This window comes from Acomys minous, assembly GCF_964271855.1.
Source record: "Acomys minous genome assembly, chromosome: 18".
Lineage (NCBI taxonomy): Eukaryota > Metazoa > Chordata > Mammalia > Rodentia > Muridae > Acomys > Acomys minous.
The window spans coordinates 59,495,527-59,513,954 of record NC_140501.1 but is presented as its reverse complement, the minus strand read 5'-3'; the positions used below and the strand labels follow the sequence as shown (position 1 = coordinate 59,513,954).

Below are 18,428 nucleotides of genomic sequence, written 5' to 3'. Positions count from 1 at the left end.
AATTGATATATAAGGCATCATAATGCTTGGCTTCCCCTAATTTCTTCCTAGGTTGATTTGCTCATGTTGATTGACCATACATGTTCCCTCTCTTTGAAATGCCTATTTTATTTTTTTTAATGCATTTTGTTTGTCATTAAAACCTAAGACTCGGGTATTACTGTGAAAGAGGTGGTGGGAAGACTGTGAGAGCCAGGGGAACAGGCAGTTTGCTCTGAGATGTGTTAGAAGCTGTGCTCATAACATCCCATAAGCGTTACTGCCTACAGGTGAGCCGGACAAGGGCAACACCAGAAGCCACGCTCACGTGGATGCGAAGCCCTGGAGGCCTCAACACTATATAAGGAATTAGAAGCAACTGAGGAATGTTGAGAGCAGGAGAAAGAATCTTCCCCAAGGAAGAACTCACCAGTTGGTTATCCACTGTCTGGACCCACCGGACAATCAACTGGGACCCTCGGACTCCTAGGGAGAGCATGGGGGACAAGAGACTCGAAGAACGGACAGCAAGTCAAGGAGTCTGATCAAGCTGACCAAATTTTTTTTCTCACAGGCAATTATATACCATTGAAGCAGGAGGCTGAGTGGGGTGATCCTGGTGGACGGTTTTCGCAAGATATCAGGACGTCAGGAAGTTTGGCAGGGCGAGGGCCCCTGTAGTTCCGGGGCTGGGTGGAATTGTTAGGCATGTGGAACCACATGATGTTATCTATAGACTTTGTTCTGCTCGTCCTCTGAAGGTCTCTGTAATTCCAGGAATACTGAGAACAGCTGGACAGTACCTTGAGGGAGTGGGAGAGGTTACAAGGCAGCCTTCTAGAATGTACCCTGAGGCAAGGAGGGAAAGAGGTCACAAGGCAGTCTGTTCCAGGTCCACTCAATGTACTATGCCAAGGTCCGAGATGTTTGCCTGCTAGGGTCTTGGCTCCCCACAATCCACTACCAAACGGTCAGCCCCAAAGCATACAACTGAATACCATTCAGACTGAGCAGGCTGTACTTATGCGTGTGGGTGGGTGTGTATGTGAGTGTGTCAATGTATTTATGTATGTAAGGATATTTGTGTGAGCATGTATGTGTGTGTCATTGGTGTATTTATGTATGTAATGTGTGTGTGTGTGTGTGTGCGCGCGCGCTCACGCGCGTGCTTATGTGTGTGTTGGCGGTTGTATTTATATATGTAATGATATGGGTGTGGGTGTGTGTCAGTGGCTGTGCATAAATGTATGTAAGGGTATTTGTGTGGACCTGTGTGTGTGTGTGTGTGTGTGTGTGTGTGTGTGTTTGTGTGTGTGTAGATGGCTATGATTATGTAACAATGACAAGAGAGGACATAAATTTGAAAGACAGCAAAGGGGTAAATGGGAGAGTTGGAGGAAGTGTGGGAAATAATGCAATTATAGTCTCAAAAAAGTAAACATTTAAAAGTTATTTTATTTTCTGAGGGAGAGGGGAGTTTTGGGGGGAACTGGGAAGAATAGAGAGAGGGGAACCTGTGTTCAGGATGTGTTTTATAAGAGATAAATATTTTCAATAAAATTTTTAAAAATTGTTTTATTTTTGTTTAAAAAATATTATCATTCCAACTCCCCTTTGTTCCCCAGGCCCTGCTCACTTTTAAACTCGTGGCTTATTTTTTAAAACTACTAGTGTGTGTATGTGTGTGTATTATAAATATATACAAATATATATGTGCTTGTATGTATATGTTTTTAGGTCTGATTACTTGGTACTGGATAACTAGTTGGGGGCTTATCTTTAGGAAGACTGATTTCTCCTCTGTTACTTTTTTCACCCTTCATCTAGGTGTGAGACCCCAGAGATTTCACCCATCCATGATGACACATCAACTGGTGTGGACGTTGTTCAGGTCTTGTTTAGACAGTCATATAGTTGAGATTTCATGGGTGGAGCTTTCCGGCAGTATCTAGAAGGCAATGTTCTGAAAACTTTCTGGTCCTCTGGCTCCTACAGTCTTTCCACTTCCTCTTCTGAGATGTTCCGGGAGCGTTAGTTGTAGGGGTTTGGTTGTAGATGTAGCCATCAGGGCTGGGTACCTAAGGTCAATTGTTTTCTGCATTTTGATGAGGTGTGGCTTTCTATATTGGCCTCTGTCTGCTGCAGGGAGAAGCTGCTCCTGCTGCTGCTTTCCTCCCCTCCTCTTCTGTCTGTTTGTTCTTTCTTTGACCTTTTGTTTTTTTCTTTCTTTGTCTTCTTTTTCTTCCTTTCTTTTTTTTTTAAATAAAGGGTCTCTGAAGTATATGGAGGGAGGGAACTGGGTGAGAGAGGGGGTGGGAGTGGAGTGGGAGTGGGGGTCAGTTGTGGGGAAGGGAGGAGGGCTGGGAGAGAGAACTGAAATCAATGAGGGGGCGTCTTTGGTGTGGGGGAGTCTCCTGGGAGTCTATGGTGGTGACCATAGCTGAGACTCCTAGTAGTTGGGGATGTTAAGCCTGAAGTGGTCACCTTGTTACAGGCAGGACTTCCAGTGGAAAGAGGGGGACACCAACCCCCACATAAAACCTTGACCCAGTCAACCAATGACTGGTCCAACTCTACTCCCATGCCCTGAGAGAGACCCTACTACTGACACTACTAATAATATTCTGCTCTTCCTGCAGGCAGGAGGCTAGCATAACTGTCATCTGAGGGGCTTCACCCAGAAGCTGACGAATATAGATGCATAGACCCACAGCTAAGCATTAGGCAGTGCTTGGGGAATCGTGTGGAAGAGGGGGAGGAAGGATTGAAAGAGCTAGAGGGGTCAAGGACACCACAAGAAAACCTACAGAGTCAACTAACTTGGAACATGAGGGATCACAGAAACTGAGCCACCAGAGATGGGATGTATGGGATGGTTCTAGGCCCCCACACATATGTAACAGATATATCACTTGAGCCTCATGTGGGACCTCTAACACTAAGAGCAGAAACTGCCTCTGACTCTGTTGCCTGCCTCTGCATTCCTGTCCCCCTAACTCTATAGCTCTCAGGCCTGTGGCTCAAGGTCCCAAGAGGACAGAACAGGTCAGCCTAGAGGGTTCAGGTTCCTGAGGTCCCTGGTGCCTACAGCTTTCCCAGATGCTGTAAGCCCAGCTCTGCCCTCAGCAGCGGCCTGCAGTCTCCCTGGGGGAAGTTAGGTGTGACAGCTTCCTGCTGGCCACCACCTGAGTACTTAGAGGTGGGGACTGGGTCACCGGACAGTGCCATCTCTTTGGCCATGTTTTCACGGAAGTTCCACTGCGAGTTTCTAGGTTCTAATTTCTAATTTCATTTCTCTAAATCTGGTTGGTGATAGCAAGTAGTAACCTGGGAGGAAGTGTGAGCTGGGGCAGTTTGCTTGCCGCCTTTCAGCTCTGAGTCGTCATTTAAAATGTGTTGTGATTTCATTTCTCTGCTGACGTGATAAACACCACGGCCCAAATTAACTCAGGGAAGCCAAGGGCTTGTTTGACTGACAGGTTGGTCATCATCCAGAGAAGGAAGGAAGAAGCAGGAGCAGCAGTGCTTCCTGGCTTGCTTCCCTTGGCTCTCAAGCCTGCTGTGCAGCACAACCCATACCCACCTGCCCAGCAGCGGAGCTGCACACGGTGGCCTGTGATTCCTCCATCAGCTAGCAACCAGGAAAATGCCCCACAGGCCAATGTGATGGAGGCAGTTCTGCTGAATACAGGCTGCTGGGAAGGGTGGGAAGGAAGGGCTTACTGGGGATGCTGGCAACCTAGAAAGGAGGCCCCAATCTTTGGGGCAATTGGGGGATACTGAGGACCCGGTTGGAGTGCGGGGTTGCAAGTAGCCATTAGTTTCCTACAAGCTTGTATAGTTCAGGCTGATGTTTCAGGGCTGCCATGGTGATGGTCTCTTTGAGAGGGCCTTCTCTTCTCTTCTTTTCTCTTCTCTTCTCTTCTCTTCTGAGCATGAGGATCCAGGTGCTTGTCAGTTTTGTGGTCCACAGTTTTCTGGGATCGTCTTAGAAAATCATGAAGTCCAGAGCGCAGGAGGAGGTCCCCTCTGGGACAGGAAACAGAAATAATGAACAGCGGACTACAGAATTAAAACAAAAGCTCATGTAGACAGGCTGTTATAATGCCCCCAACCCCTAGATCTTGAGTAGTAGTCTGACCCAAAGGTTAAAGCAGGAAAAGAGACAGTAGGAGGGCACTGATTCTGAGCTGTTCAAGCCTTCAATCATAGTGACTGCAGGGGTCGCTGCCCAAGTGAGGTTAGCAAAGGCAGCTTCTGTCCCTGACACTGGCCCAGGCAACCATTGTCCTAAGTCACTTGGTAGAGATGTCTCCAGCCAAACTGTGGGGGGACTAGTGATCTATCCAGCCTTATTTTGTGTGTGATCTTGCCTGCATAGATGTCAGGGTGCCCTTTGTGGACTTGATGCCTGTGTTGCTTAGATGAGGAGGGCACAGGATCCCCTGGAACTAGAGTTAGAGATGGAGATGGGGTCACCATGTAGGTGCTGGGAACAGAGCCTGGATCCTCTGCAAGACTAGCCAGTGTGTGTGTGTGTGTATCCGTCCATTCCCTGAAGTATGGCAGACCTAACAGGGGCCACACCCTAAAGGATATATAACACTCCCTCCCCCACAAACCATCAGCTGATATCTCCTCAGTGAATGCTACTGAGACCTGACCTACCCACCCACCCCCATGCCAAGTAGACTTTTAACTGCCTTGATTTTACACAGGCCTTGTGCAGGCAGCCACAGCTGCTTTGGGTTTATGATTACAGCATCTCTGTCATGTCTAGAAGACCCTGTTTCTATGGATCTTGGAATCTTTCCATTCCCTCTTCCGCGATGGTCCCTGAGCCTTGGGGGAAGTGGAGGTGATTTTAGTTGTCTTGTTGGCTAAGCATTCGACAGATATTCTCCGCACTTTGACCAGTTGAGAACTTGATAATAAGACCCTATTGCCAAAGATACCACAGTTTTTAGTCAGAGGACACAGAGAAATTAGGCAATTACCAGGGGGATTTTCCTGGAAGGTGCCATGTAGCTTGTTGAAGAAGAAAAATGATCAACAGTCCAGTACAGCTGTGAACACTGTTGAGCTACACTAAGACCAGCACGGGAAGGTATGTTCGTGAGTTATAGGGGTAACCAACTGATTTCTAATTCAATTAAAGGCCAGCAAGAGGAAGTGCATGCCTGCTACTGTAAATCTGACCAAGAACCTATGGTAAGGGAGCTCACAGAATACCACGGTAAGCCTAGTATTACTATTTTTGATATATAGACATGGTATCAAACTTCACTCTGAGTTCACATATCTGCCCGTAGATAAATGCAGCTCTTAGACATCATCAGAGAATTGCTTTGTGTGTTTTATGTATTTCAGTATGACCCCTGGAAAGTCTTGAGTTACAACAAAGCTCACCTTTGTGACTTGCTCTCTTTCTGTTGACAGCACTGGTCCAGAGCTCTGACTGAGGCTGTACCACACAAGAAATGCCATTTCCCCACTTAGAGTGCTGATTTGTTGTTGTTGTTGTTGTTGTTGTTGTTTCCAGGAGTTAAGACTCTATCATAAAAAGAGGGCCTTGCCTCCTTTAAGCAAGTCCATGACATGCTTTTCTGTTTTTAACCTGCATGTTATTTATAGGTGTCAGTCAGGGTACAGAAAGATGGAAAAAAGGATATGTGCCCTCTGTCCCAAAGGGCACGACTGGAGTGTGATATACTTTGCACCATCAGTGAATATAGCTGCTCATGAAAATTGTTTGGTAAGTTACTTGTAATACCTTATAAACTATATGTGTAAGACTGAAGAGGTGGCTCAGTGGTTAAGAACACTGGATGATCTTACAGAGGACCCAGGTTCTATTCCCAGCATCCACATGGTGGCTCGCAACCACTGTTACAGATTGCCGAGAGAAGATTATGATCATATAAATCATAATGCCCCAGTGGGTAGAGTGCCTTTGAGGTGAAAATACTCACTTAGGTAAATCTGCCCCTGTCTCCCGAGTGCTGAGACTAAAGATATGTGCCATCCTATCCAGCTGTTAGATATGTTTTAAATTATGTACCATCTGTCCTGTATACTTGAATTTGTATTTCTGCAAGCAAGGACCTTCTCTCACATAAGTAAAAATCAGACATTAGCTTTGTGTCAACAGTATCATCTAATCGACATTAGCAATGTGTCTACAGTTCCATCTAATCAACATTAGCATTGTGTCTACAGTTCCATCTGATCGACATTAGCATTGTGTCTAAGGTTCCATCTAATCGACACTAGCGTTCTATCTATGGTACCATGTAATCGACAGTAGTGTTGTATCTACAGTTCCATCTAATTGACATTAGTGATGTGTCTACAGTGCCATCTAATCGACATTAGCATTGTATCTACAGTGCCATCTAATCCCCAAACTTGGGTTATCACCTGTTATCCTAAACAATATGGCAAAGGGTTGAAGTACATGGGCTGCATGAAGCTTTCATCCCTTAAGCCTTTTACTTTAGCTGTATATGTATATTTACATTTTTTCCATTGTTAAACCATTTCTGATGGACTGTTGATTTCTCAACATTTGTAGTAAATTTTATCCGTATACATTTCATTAAAGAATGCAGCTGACTGAAGTGTACAGTTGAGTTTTAAAACACGCTTGCCTCCATATGATCTCTGTCACTATTCAGGGAGCTCCCAGGACCCAGAACATTCTCTCATGCCTCCTCGCATCTATTCCAAGTCACTTTAGATTGGTGTTTTTTAGACTCACATGACAGGAGTGCACAGCATGGGTTCTTTAGTGTGTGGATTCCATTGCTCAGAAGTGTTTTGGAGATTCTCCTATGCCATATGTACAGTTGGCCCTCTTTGGGTTCTATATCTATGTACTCAGCCAAAATATTCAGAAAAACATACACCTTTATGGAATAGACACATGCTTTTTCCTACCCTGTTGCCTTAACAACTACAGCAGACATTTTCATAGCATTTACACTGTAGTCCTACAGAGAAGCTTTAAGCATACAGGAAAGCATGTGTAGACTGTGTCTTAGTGAGAGTTTCTATTGCTGCGGTAAAACACCATGACCAAAAAGCAAGCTGAGGAGGAAATGGTTTATTTGTGTGCACTTTCATAAAGCTGCTCATCATAGAAGGAGTTCAGGACAGAAACTCAAAACAGGAGTTTGGAGAAAGGAGCTGATGCAGGTGCTTACTGCTTTGCTCTCATGGCTTGCTCTGTCAGCTCTCTTTTAGAACCCAGGACCCCCAGGCCAGGGACGGTGCCACTCACATTGGCCTGGGCTCCCCCATTGATCAGTAATTAAGAAAATGGGCTAATGTCAGAGTTTAGAGAAGCATTTTCTCAATTGAGGTTCCCTCTTTTAAGATAACTCTAGCTAGTGTCAAGTTGACATAAAGCAGGGAGGACAGGCTCTCTGCCCATGTGACACATTTCTCTATGAGGAACTTCAACCCAAGAGGACGTGAGCACCCCAAGGGAGGTCCCGTGAGACTAACAGGTGGATGGATCAGTATTTGCTCCCCGTTTTCATATTATCTTGTGAGATGGCTGTGTCACAGTCTGTTCATCCGTCCGTCAGCACATGCATTCTGTCCAGTCTGAGGGGATAGCAAATTTTGTAATGAACATCTGTGTATGAGCCATTGTCTCCCATATGTTTTTATTCCTCTTGGACAAACATCTAAAAGAATTGGGCTCGTGCCCAATTATCTACCTGTAAAGTGGCCAAGGCTCTGAAACGCTGTCTACTCTAGCCCTCCCCCTCAGGCCTTTTCAGCACCGTCTCTGACTTGTATTGGTCAGGACTGCTTCATGCCAACTCTGGATTTTTTTCCCAACCTGCAGCTGTACTCATCAGGACTGGTGGAATGTGAGGATCGTGATCCATGTGATACAGATAGAAATTTTGATGTGAAATCAGTAAAGAAAGAGATCTGGAGAGGACAAAGATTGGTAAGTTGACGTGTGTTATTACTCATACAGGGTGAGTCTTGGGGGCTACATTCGAAGGTCAGTCTGCGAGGGGCTGGAGAGATGGATCAGCACTTAAGAATGCTTGCTGACCTTCCACAAGACCTGAGTTTGGTTCCAAGCAACCAAATAGCAGCTCACAGCTGCCTGTAGCTGCAACTCCAGGGTGTCTGACACACTCTGCTGGCTTCCACAGGCACCTGCAATACATACTCACTCACCCAGACACATACACAAAAGTTTTTTATTTTAAAGACTCTTTCATTTAAACAAACAAACATCTATTGGTAAAAGTAGGGTTAGAGCAACATCCTAGAGAGTGGTAAGTAGGACTGTGAGGGACGGCCCCAGCTGAGAGCTGTCTATCCCACCTTCAGGAAAGCAGGCTTGAGATGAACAGACTGAGTGAACAGACTCCATTCTGACAGGCTTTACCAAGCCCTGTCATTTCACCAGAGCAAAAGCCACCTTCAGCAGCTCAGCAGCACCACCTAGGTCCTTCCTTCTGCTCTCCTGCCCCAAAGCAGCTAGCTGGTCCTCTTGCTGCCACAAAGGTGCAGGTGGCAAGCAGAGCCAGAGCTTCATCCCTCACATGGAGTAAGATGCCTTCTAGGTGTCAATCATGGCTGCATGTCTTTCTGCACCAGCTTCTGAGTGGTTATTGCTGGTCAGCATCTGCCTTTGAGCTGGGGTCATAACAGGCCTATCCGGGAAAGAACGACAGCTCAAAGGGGATCCTGTGAAGCTCACTGGGTGTCTGGGCTTCCTTTGTAAAAGGCCATTTGCAGATTAGTGAATAGGATGGTAAGTCTGAGTGTGTCATGGCTGACCACACCCATAGTAAGGTGTCAACGGCAGCAGACACACAATGCCACACCATCTCTACACTACCTCCTTAGAAAGCCAGATGGGGACACAAGGCATCAAGAAAAATACTGTATTTTCTAGTTGTGGTTCCAATGTTGTTCAGTTCCTATACAGTGGAAACAGGTCCCTTTATTTCATATTACCCTGAGCAGCAACTCAGGGTAGGGCGGGTGGCAACATCACAGACGAGATGTCTAACAGGAAGCCATCAAGCACCAGCTGAGGACACACATCTCTTAGGGGCACAACAAAGAGCTGCTGAGCCTCACACTCAAAGTCCCCTGACCAACGCCCTGCCCAGGGAGAAAGAAGCCTGCCAGCTTTACATCTAAGAGTTCTTTATTTACAGGGAAAGTCTGGGTTTTTTTGGAAACCATCTACATGTGTTTACATTTACGTGGACTACGATGCAACTGTCTACCCCAGACCTTCTGTTCCAGTTGACTGCAGTTTTGCTGAAACTTCCTCTAAGTCACATTTAGTGTGGGGAAGGAGGCTAGGATACACCAGTGACAGTCAGAACAAAAATACGGGCATGCTGACTGAGGCAACATTTAATGACAACCTTGCTTTTTAACCAAAAAACAGGCTTACCCAGTGTGATCTATTCTTCTACAGAAATGCTCATTTTGTAAAAAAAGAGGAGCCACCGTGGGATGTGATGAATCATCCTGTGCCAAGAATTATCACTTACTCTGTGCCAAAAACGACCAGGCAGTTCTACGAGTTGATGGAGTTCGTGGAACCTACAAGTAATCAAATAGCTTTAAAACTAAATGGTGGAGGAGGTGGGTGTGTAAGGAGTGGTCAGATTGTGACATACGTCTCCAGCTTCATTTATGCAAATGGTCTTTATGTGAGAACAGGACTTAAGGGACACCCACCAGGAACTCAGCTTCACAACATGTCTGCACATGACGGGGGAAAGAACTATGCAAAGTTTTGTTGGACTTTGTACAGTTTCTCTGCACTCTCTTCTTCCTGGGAGAGCCTCGTTTGTAATGGCAGCACGCGTGTGCTACAGGAGGCAGGGGCCAGTTCAAGCCTGTTCTTTACTGCTACAGGAAGAGACCTTCCTTCCCTTACACATCCACAGGGCCTTGGGTCTCTACTCCCCCCCTGTGGGGGTGAGCGCTCAGCCTCCTGTGCTGGACCCATGTGGACCTCAGGCGGCTGACCTGATGGCGGGACCGTTCACCTGCTGAGTCGTCTCGCCAGCACCCCAGCTGGCTGCTGTTTGTAAATTTCCATTCAGTTTGCACAACACTTTCCATATCTGAATTGCTGAGAAACCTATAGGTAGTTATATTCCTAGAACGTCACTGTTATTATTGACTTTCACAACGAACGCACTTTACTATTACAGTAGATACAAACACATAGAAAGGGGGGGGGGGTGGGCTGAATTCCCCGTTGTATCTAGTTTTTGGGTTTTGAGACAGTAACTCAACAAGTAGTCCAGGTTGGCCTGAAACTTCAGGAAATAACTTCAAAGTTAAAAACAAAAAACTATATTGACCATACTTGCAATAATTAAGACAATTTTAAAAACCCATTTAATTGTTTAAGCAAGAAAAGGTGGAATTCTCTGCAGTTTAAAATTTAATTTAAATATCGAGGTGCAAAGAATACCTGAGACACCTCACAAGGCGCTAAGGGACACAGAGAGGGAATGAGCCTGGCCAGTGACTGGTTGGTGGAGGGTGCAGAAAGGCCACTCTGAACACTGGCACATGGGAGGGGCTGAAGCAGGAAGGGGCTTTGTCTAGACTTGAGAATTACAGACACTGGGCATGGGGAGGGCACTGGGGGTGTCTACCCTAATCGTTTCTATACTTTACACATTTCAAAAGCTTATAGCCAAGCATGGTAGAACATGCCTAAATTCACAGCACTGGAGAGGTGAGGGGCACCAGTTCCATCCGAGTCAGTCTGGGAATGCAATCTGAGACCACATGAAAGGCGCTCAGAGGTGCTGATGTAGAGATGACTTGGAGCGTGGTGCTGCTGGGAAGGCTGCATGGAGGGGCACTGGGGTAAAGCGGAGGACACTAGGTCCCACAAGGGGCTAAGACAAAGGCAAGCCTGGGGGCAGAGAAGTCCCTTACAACTCCCTCACTCAGGTCTCTAGTGTCCTCTGCTGCTGGCCTCTCTTTGAAGACACTCCAAACACAAGTTCTCGTGAAGGAGTGCTCTGGTCTTGGAAAGTCCTTCTTTAGGCTAATGCAAGTGCGTCTATGTTACATTTGAAGATCAGTGGAGAGTCAGAATGAAGCTTGCAAATCTCGGACATTAGTCCTTCAGATGTGCTGCTCAGAACATCTCCTCAGCACCCATGCCCTCAGAGAACACAGTCCCCTCTGATGCTCAAAGGGCACAAAGACACTGGCCGCTCTCACCCACACTGGATTGGGTTAATATTTTACACACACTTAAACTCATTTCTTTTTAGAAATAAGTACTTTAGCCATGTAGTGGCATGCACCTCTAATCCCAGCATCACGGAGGCAAAGGCAGGTGGATCTCTACAAATTAAAAGATTTAGTGATTCTTTGAAATTCTGTATTTTCAGATTATTTTGCCAACAACATGCTCCAAAACAAGAAGAGACCACGCAGAGTGGTAAGTTTCTAAAGTGGGTTTAAAGAAAGTTACTTAGGTAAAACATGAAATACTATAATTTCTTCTCAGTAAGTTGCAGATGGTTGTGAGGCACCATGTGGGTGCTTGGAACCAAACCTGATTCCCCTGGAAAAGCAGCAAGTGCTCTTAAGCCCTGAGCCATCTCTAGCCATAGATAGTCATTATGTTTTTAACTCTTTGGAAAGTAGCATTTGCAGTTGCTTTCCACAACTGTATGTTGACAGGGAATGATGATTATAATGTGTGCATATGTATATACATATATATGTACATGTACACACACACACACACACACACACACACACACACACACACACACACACAAAGACAGAGTTAGTTCCATTCTAGCCTGAGCTAGATTGTTAGATCCTGTCTCAAAATTATTCTCCATAAATATTTGTCCCATTTCATAACTACACTGTTAAGTGCAATTTCTAAGAAGAGTCACTAGGTCAAAGAGCATAAGTGATAGATCTCTGGATAAGCAAGACTGGCTAATTATCTTCTGAAAAGCCTGCTGTAGATAAAGAAATAGGACTGTCCAGATCTCCGCAAGTATTAGATAAGAGCGCATGTCAGCTTGATCCGTGACACTTGCTATACTGCTACACCTTTCCAACAGTCACCTATGGCCTGAGTTGATTCGTCTGTTGAGTGAAATACCATCTGCTGTTTTCAGTTTTACATCTGCCTATGAGTTTAGAATTAAAATTAATCCCTTTGTTGTAAGTTGCACATGCTTAGGTCAAAGTTTGCCCAGTTTTCTAATTTTGCAGCAACTTTGGCATGTATTTTTTACTTTATGCAAACATTAATCTTTTCATACACACACACACACACACACACACACACACACACACTTGAGACAGGGATTTTCTGTGTAGCCCTGCCTGTCCTGGAACTCACTCTGTAGACCAGGTTGGCCTTGAGCTCAAGCGATCCCCCTGCCTCTGCCTCCTGAGTGCTGGGATTAAAGGCACATGCCATCACAGCCCAGCAATTATTGTTTTCTATATTCCAACCTTTAAATGGTTTCTATTTTAGCTGACTGCCCAAGCCTGAAGAAAAAGAGAGAAAGGGAGAAAGACCTCTCAGCAGACTCTCCCTCACAGGTAATTTGACTTGAAGATCTCATTTCTTCACAAAGTCTACATGGAATTCTGAATGCCAGAGACTCACAGTTTTCAAATCACTGGAGGAGCTGGCATTTGCACAGCATCCTTCATGTGTGTTTTCTCCCTAGAAAGAGCTGGAGCTAGTCTTAGTGTGGCATCTTGGGGAGAACCCTACACTCCGCAAGTGCTTAGTCATCCTAACGTGTTAAAAGCTTAGAGTAGTAAGGAGCTAGGCGCTCAGGGATGACATTGTTCCCTCAGCTTCTGTCAAGCATCCCTTGGCTAGTGAATGCCAGTGAAACATCTTCCCTTCCAGGCTGAGAGTGCACATAAACATTCATTCATAACAAGTGTTTCTGAGCTACATGGTTCATACTGACTGAGTTTCTAACTTGTACTGTTCTGGATTAGTAGACAAAAAAAGTGGAAGAATTTGGAGAGATGTGAACACTATTTCTACCAGCTGATATAAACTAAATTAGTACAAGACAGCACTCTTTCCCTCTTATTGTTTATTTAGGATTTGTATTTTAGGTCACAAACCTCACACCCCATAGGTATCAGCTATTTTAGGGTATCATTTGGATCCAGGAGTTTATCAAGAAAAAAGTTTGTCTAATAGATCTTTTTTTAAAAAATTTGATTAATACTTTTAATGATGTAGCAAAACATTTTTATTTAATGTAGTATTACAGGCCAATATGAATATTCAATGCAATCTTGATTTTCTCTTGTAGCCTAAAAAGAAGAAACATGACAAAAGACACATGACGGTAGAGCACCTCAGTCACACAGGTTGGTTCTCAGTGATGGTTGCAGAACCACAGTGACCTTCAAATAGTTATAAAATGTTGACCCATATGTTCCAAAGCTGGTGCCATGCTTTGACCTCTATGCTCCTGGGCCTTTGTACCTAATAAGAACATAGGTCTTTATTACCACTGTGCACTCTGTTAGAGCCCATGCTGTATCAAATGTGCTTGAGCTACAATAACCGTTTCTTCTCAGTCTGAGGAGACACATTAAGAAGACAGGTGGGTTTGCCTGAGGCCAGAATCCAGTGGTGTGCTGCCACTCAGGGTGACAGGTGGCTTTCCTTCCTTACTACACAGTAGCCATTACTAACATGAGAGGCTGTCACCTCAAGCATTTGAAGCTAAATGCTACAAAATCACACTAATTCAAACAGTTCCTATAAGCAGAGAAATGTTTTAATTTTTTTATACCATTTACCTTTGAGCTACATAAAAATGAGACAAGTATGCTGACCGTTGACTGGTAAAGTATAATGTGATCATATGACATCAGTAGCTGCCCATTTCCTCCTAAAGATGTATTGTTTGCTCTTAGGTGCAGTTGTCAAAGTTCCTTTTCTTAAGAAATGCAAGGAGGCAGGACTTCTTACTGAATTATTTGAAGATATACTAGAAAAAATGGATTTAATGTACGCAAGACTCAAGGATGAGACCACATCAGATGCAGGTATTGAATCGGCTAACTGTAAATGAATATTAGAAAACACAACTTTCCCATGCTTTTCTATCCCTTCTTTAACACCTTGTTTAAGAACACTCATTATGGGCTGGAGAGATTGCTCAGTGGTCAAGGGCACTTGTGAGTCCTGTGGAGGACACAAGCATCTACACAGTGGCTCACAACTGAACCTCCTGTGAAGGGAATCCAACGCCTTCCGTCCTGTGCATTTCCCAGGCAGTCACATGGTACATGCATTTGTACCTGTAGTCAAACACTCATATACAAAATAACAAATATAAAAAATTTAAAGTAATAAATGAGCAATATATAAAGATGACAGATTCTTTCCTTAGTGGCTGAAATGCACTGAGGCGGAGGGCTGTTTCCCAGAGGTCACACAGCTGGATGGAGATACTCATTGAAACTGTGTGGTGTTAGTTTGGCTGGTTTTGTTGTTGCTGCTGCAGGTGCTGTTTGACAATCTACATTTATCATTCTTTTATTTATATGTGTGCCTGTGTGTATATCTGTGTGTAACACATGGACACAGGAGTGCAAGTGCCCACAGAGGCTAGAATTCTCTGAGCCCCTGGAGCACTGGGACCCAGCCCCTAGGTAATAATTTTGATGTGCCTCAAATTATATTCCTTAATAGACTTGAGGACACCTAACCCATGTATACACACTCACAAATAAATCTTTTTTCAAACATCGCACTGTGCACCAGCCACAGCACACATGCAGGTCAGAGGGCAAGTCATAGGAGTCAGTTTTCCTTCTACCATGTGGGCCCTGAGTGGGGACTGAACTTAAGGCATCAGGTGGCAGCCACCACCCCTACCTGCTGAGCCATCCTGCCTGGCCGTGGAGTAGGTGTTTAGATCAACGCTGTAGTTTCTTTGTGAATGACTCCTAGGGAAGGAAAAGGCCCACTCCCTTGTGCAAGTGTGTGGCTCCTGTGCCCTCCTGTAACGTGCCGAAGGAGCTAAAAGCTCCGTAGTTCCTTGTTAGGGGAATCTGGGTATTTCATACTGTAAGGGACAGTGCACAATCTGGACTTAAAAATTACTTTTTCTATGGCAAAATCAAAAGATAAATTAACAATAATTCTAAAGGCCCATTTGTTACATAATTTTATTTACTTATTTTCTCAAGACCAAGAAGTAAAATTTGTGGGTACCTCAGGATCACCTGGGGGCTCCCTGAAACACAGGTGCTCTCTCCTGAGATGGTCCAGCTGCAGGGATACTGGGCGGATGCTCCTCACGGGTCCCTGCTGGGCCTCTGCACTGAGCAGCCTCTGCTGCTTACTCTTCCATACTGGGGGTTAGTTTCTGTTTCTCTCTGACTATTTAGTCACATTAAAATCAACAGAGGAAATTGCTTTTCTCTCTAGACTATAAAGAGATTGAGACCTTACTGTTGGGCAGTGGATTGTTTGAAGACACATTAATAAAATTCCAAGAAGGTAGGTGGCTCCTTAACTAATGAACAGTGTGGTTTAGAGACATTCATCACTCAGATCTAAATGGTAGGTGATAAAATGATGAACACAATCATAAAAGACGGTTTATATCAAGTGAAAAAGCCCATTACAAGAACAGCACAACCCAGGAAACATATGAAAAAACAGTTTTACACGTATACACAGACATAAATGATATATAGACAGATGGACAGAGACAGACAGAAAATGCAAGTATTTGTAGGTGCTTGGATCACACAGCTTTGTTTTCCAGGTAGATCCACAAGTACTTTTGTGTACAGAAAAGCTAACTGACAAGACAGAACCAACCAAAGTGCTTGACTCTAAAACTGCAGTGTGTGGGCCCATGTAGAGACAGACACCGCCTGGAGCTCAGGATGCTCCCTGCAGCCTCTCTGTCCCCAGGCAGCAGGATGGAGCCACAGTGACCCATCCTGCAGGTCACCTCCTCTTGCTGGAAGAGTCATCAAGGTCTTTTCCTAAGATTTCTCTTCAAAGCCCATCTCTTGAAGCAGTGTGTACTATAATTCTAAAATCCCTCAGGAAAAAAACAAGAATAATCAAGAATTATTTTGGTTTTGTTGTTGTGTGGGAGTTTTTAATGGTAGTATGCAGGCAGAATTAACGAGACCTAGTCTTTCAAAAAAAAAAAAAGTGATGCATCAGCTGGGTGGTGCACACCTGTAATCTCAGCAGTTGAAAAGGTGAGGCAGGAGGATTGCCAGCCTAGGCTACACAATGAAACCTCGTCTGAAAAACAGCAGAAGCCTGCGTTTATTAAGTTGCCTCTCAGTACCACATACCTCTGCGCTGCACCTGTGGATACCGGTGAGGGCCCGAGTCTCCCGGGATTGCTCTGAGTAGCTCCTCCCCTCACTGCCCTACAGTGTTCTTTTCTACAGCCGTGCCTGTCAGTAAAATAAGGGCACAGCAGGTTTCCCCTGTGAAGAAGACAGTTTTGTCTGTGTCGCCTCAATACACACACCCTCTCTCATTTTGATTTTGTTACTCATTCCTATTTGACCTCTGAAATATTTTACTTTGAAAGTCACTGGCAAATGTCTGTGAATAAGAATAGCTTTAAAAACAGCCTTCAAAAATGTGCATTTCCTATGATATTTACATGGGACACTTAGTATGAAAGTCATGTGTCTGGAACATGTCACACACACATGATGCAGGGCAAGACCCTAACCAGCCCTGCATGAGAACCAGTGGGAAAGCCTGACCTCTGACCCAGTGCCATTCTGGTCTGGCTGATTCAGCCTAGTATTTCAAGCTAGCTGCAGGTACACAGTCATTCTGACAACCATGAATTTAAAGGTTCAATTATGAGGAATCTACACCTGACGACAATGACCTCAGTAGGTTTCTACAATAAAGCTTTTCTGTTCCTAAGTCACACCCAAAGCTGTGATGTAACAGATGTCCTTAGAGCCAGAGGTGTGCTCATGAAAGAGTTGTCACTGGCAGTCCTGCTACATGCTCTAGTCTCTGAATGAATGAATGAATGAATGAATGAATGCTGTGTGACCTTGTTCTACCATAAAGGTGTGCAGAATAATGCGATAAATGCTGGCGTTCCATCCTGAGTCAAACGGAAGCAGAGGCTGAACGGAGCACTTTCTGCTCAGACCACTCTGTTTTATTTCAGCGACAATTACAGTGTTTTTTAACTGATCCAGACCAGAGACAGGACACTGTTCCTCATCAAATTACTGCATAAACTGAAGCCACTTTACTTCTTTTAAAGTAATAAAGCGGAAAGCGTGTGAATATGAAGAAAGGCAGAGGCAGCTGAAGCAACAGATTGAAGCACTTGGAGACTTAAAAGAAATCCTGTGCTCATTTCAAGAAAATGGAGACCTGGACCGCTCACGTTCCACCTCGGTATCCTTGGAGGACCCCCAGCTCAAATGCCAGGAGTGTGCGGAAATGCAAGCAGGCTCAGAAGACAGCCTGTGACAGACACACACACAGTCCCCTTGCCTCTCTCACCTGCTACTGCTGATCTACGCTTCACACCTGACTGGGTGTTTCCTGTGCCCTCTCTTGTCATCTCACTTGTCTGGCTTTTTCCTTGCCTGTAAAAACTGTTCCTCAGGTCAACTGCCTTAGGCCTCCCCTCTGCTCTCCAAGCAGTGAGGAGGTCTTCCTACCTTCCCCTCCCACGCAGTCAAGTGCAGCAACACCAGAGCCTTTCACGTCCTTCTGTGGAATCCTAGAGCTGTCTCTTGCCTCTGCTGCGCAGCCAGTGGGTTTCATAAATGGCCTCTTTTCACTATTAATAATTCCATCAGAATAAAGTATAAACTCATTCCTTTGGCTTGCTCACTGTTATCCTATGTTTCTGCTAACTACCACATTATTGAGTGAGCACTTAGCATACTCAATAAATGCTTATGAAATACACTGAATGAATGTGCAGTTTACTTAAAGCCGCTCCCAGCATCCCTCAGCTGAGACGATGTAGAGTCCTACGTTCTACTTCAGCGATTTTGTAGGTCTTCATCATCGTCATTTTAGAAGTGTCTTTTTGCATGAACTCTAGTGCCCCATATTTGATGGCCTCCCCTTGGTCGGGAGGCCTGAGGACACTCAAAGAAAGAATAAGCACGCTATCAAGATGAGATTTGATAGCCTATGACCATATAGTGGGGGAGGAGATCCTCCTCACTCATGGACCTAGGGGAGGGGAATAGGGTCGGGGAAAGGGGAGAGGAACGGGAGGATACAAATAATGGGATAATTTAGTTGTAATCTGAACAAATAAATTAATAAAAAGAAATGTCTTTTTGGTTACAGTCACTATAGGGCATGTATCATCTTCAAGACAAATACTAGCATTTAAAACTTGGCTCTTTTAAATAGGATCATT

At 44.7% G+C, this 18,428-nt stretch overlaps 1 protein-coding gene across 2 annotated transcripts in view; it reads left to right on the top strand.

The window, feature by feature from the left end:
* The window catches only part of LOC311589307 (PHD finger protein 11-like), a 20,951-nt gene extending 2,989 nt beyond the window's left edge, over positions 1–17,962 (top strand). Inside the window, exons 3-12 of one of the 2 annotated variants that reach the window (XM_084767620.1) lie at positions 5,138–5,215; positions 5,614–5,734; positions 7,838–7,945; positions 9,449–9,582; positions 11,403–11,452; positions 12,518–12,585; positions 13,326–13,383; positions 13,939–14,070; positions 15,461–15,532; positions 17,304–17,962. In XM_084767620.1, the coding sequence (XP_084623746.1) occupies positions 5,636–5,734; positions 7,838–7,945; positions 9,449–9,582; positions 11,403–11,452; positions 12,518–12,585; positions 13,326–13,383; positions 13,939–14,070; positions 15,461–15,532; positions 17,304–17,515 (933 nt within the window). In that variant the 5' untranslated portion in view covers positions 5,138–5,215; positions 5,614–5,635 and the 3' untranslated portion in view covers positions 17,516–17,962. The remainder of the gene's footprint in view (positions 1–5,137; positions 5,216–5,613; positions 5,735–7,837; positions 7,946–9,448; positions 9,583–11,402; positions 11,453–12,517; positions 12,586–13,325; positions 13,384–13,938; positions 14,071–15,460; positions 15,533–17,303) is intronic. The other variant, XM_084767621.1, reaches the window with a different exon arrangement.
* Positions 17,963–18,428: the final 466 nt, after the last annotated feature.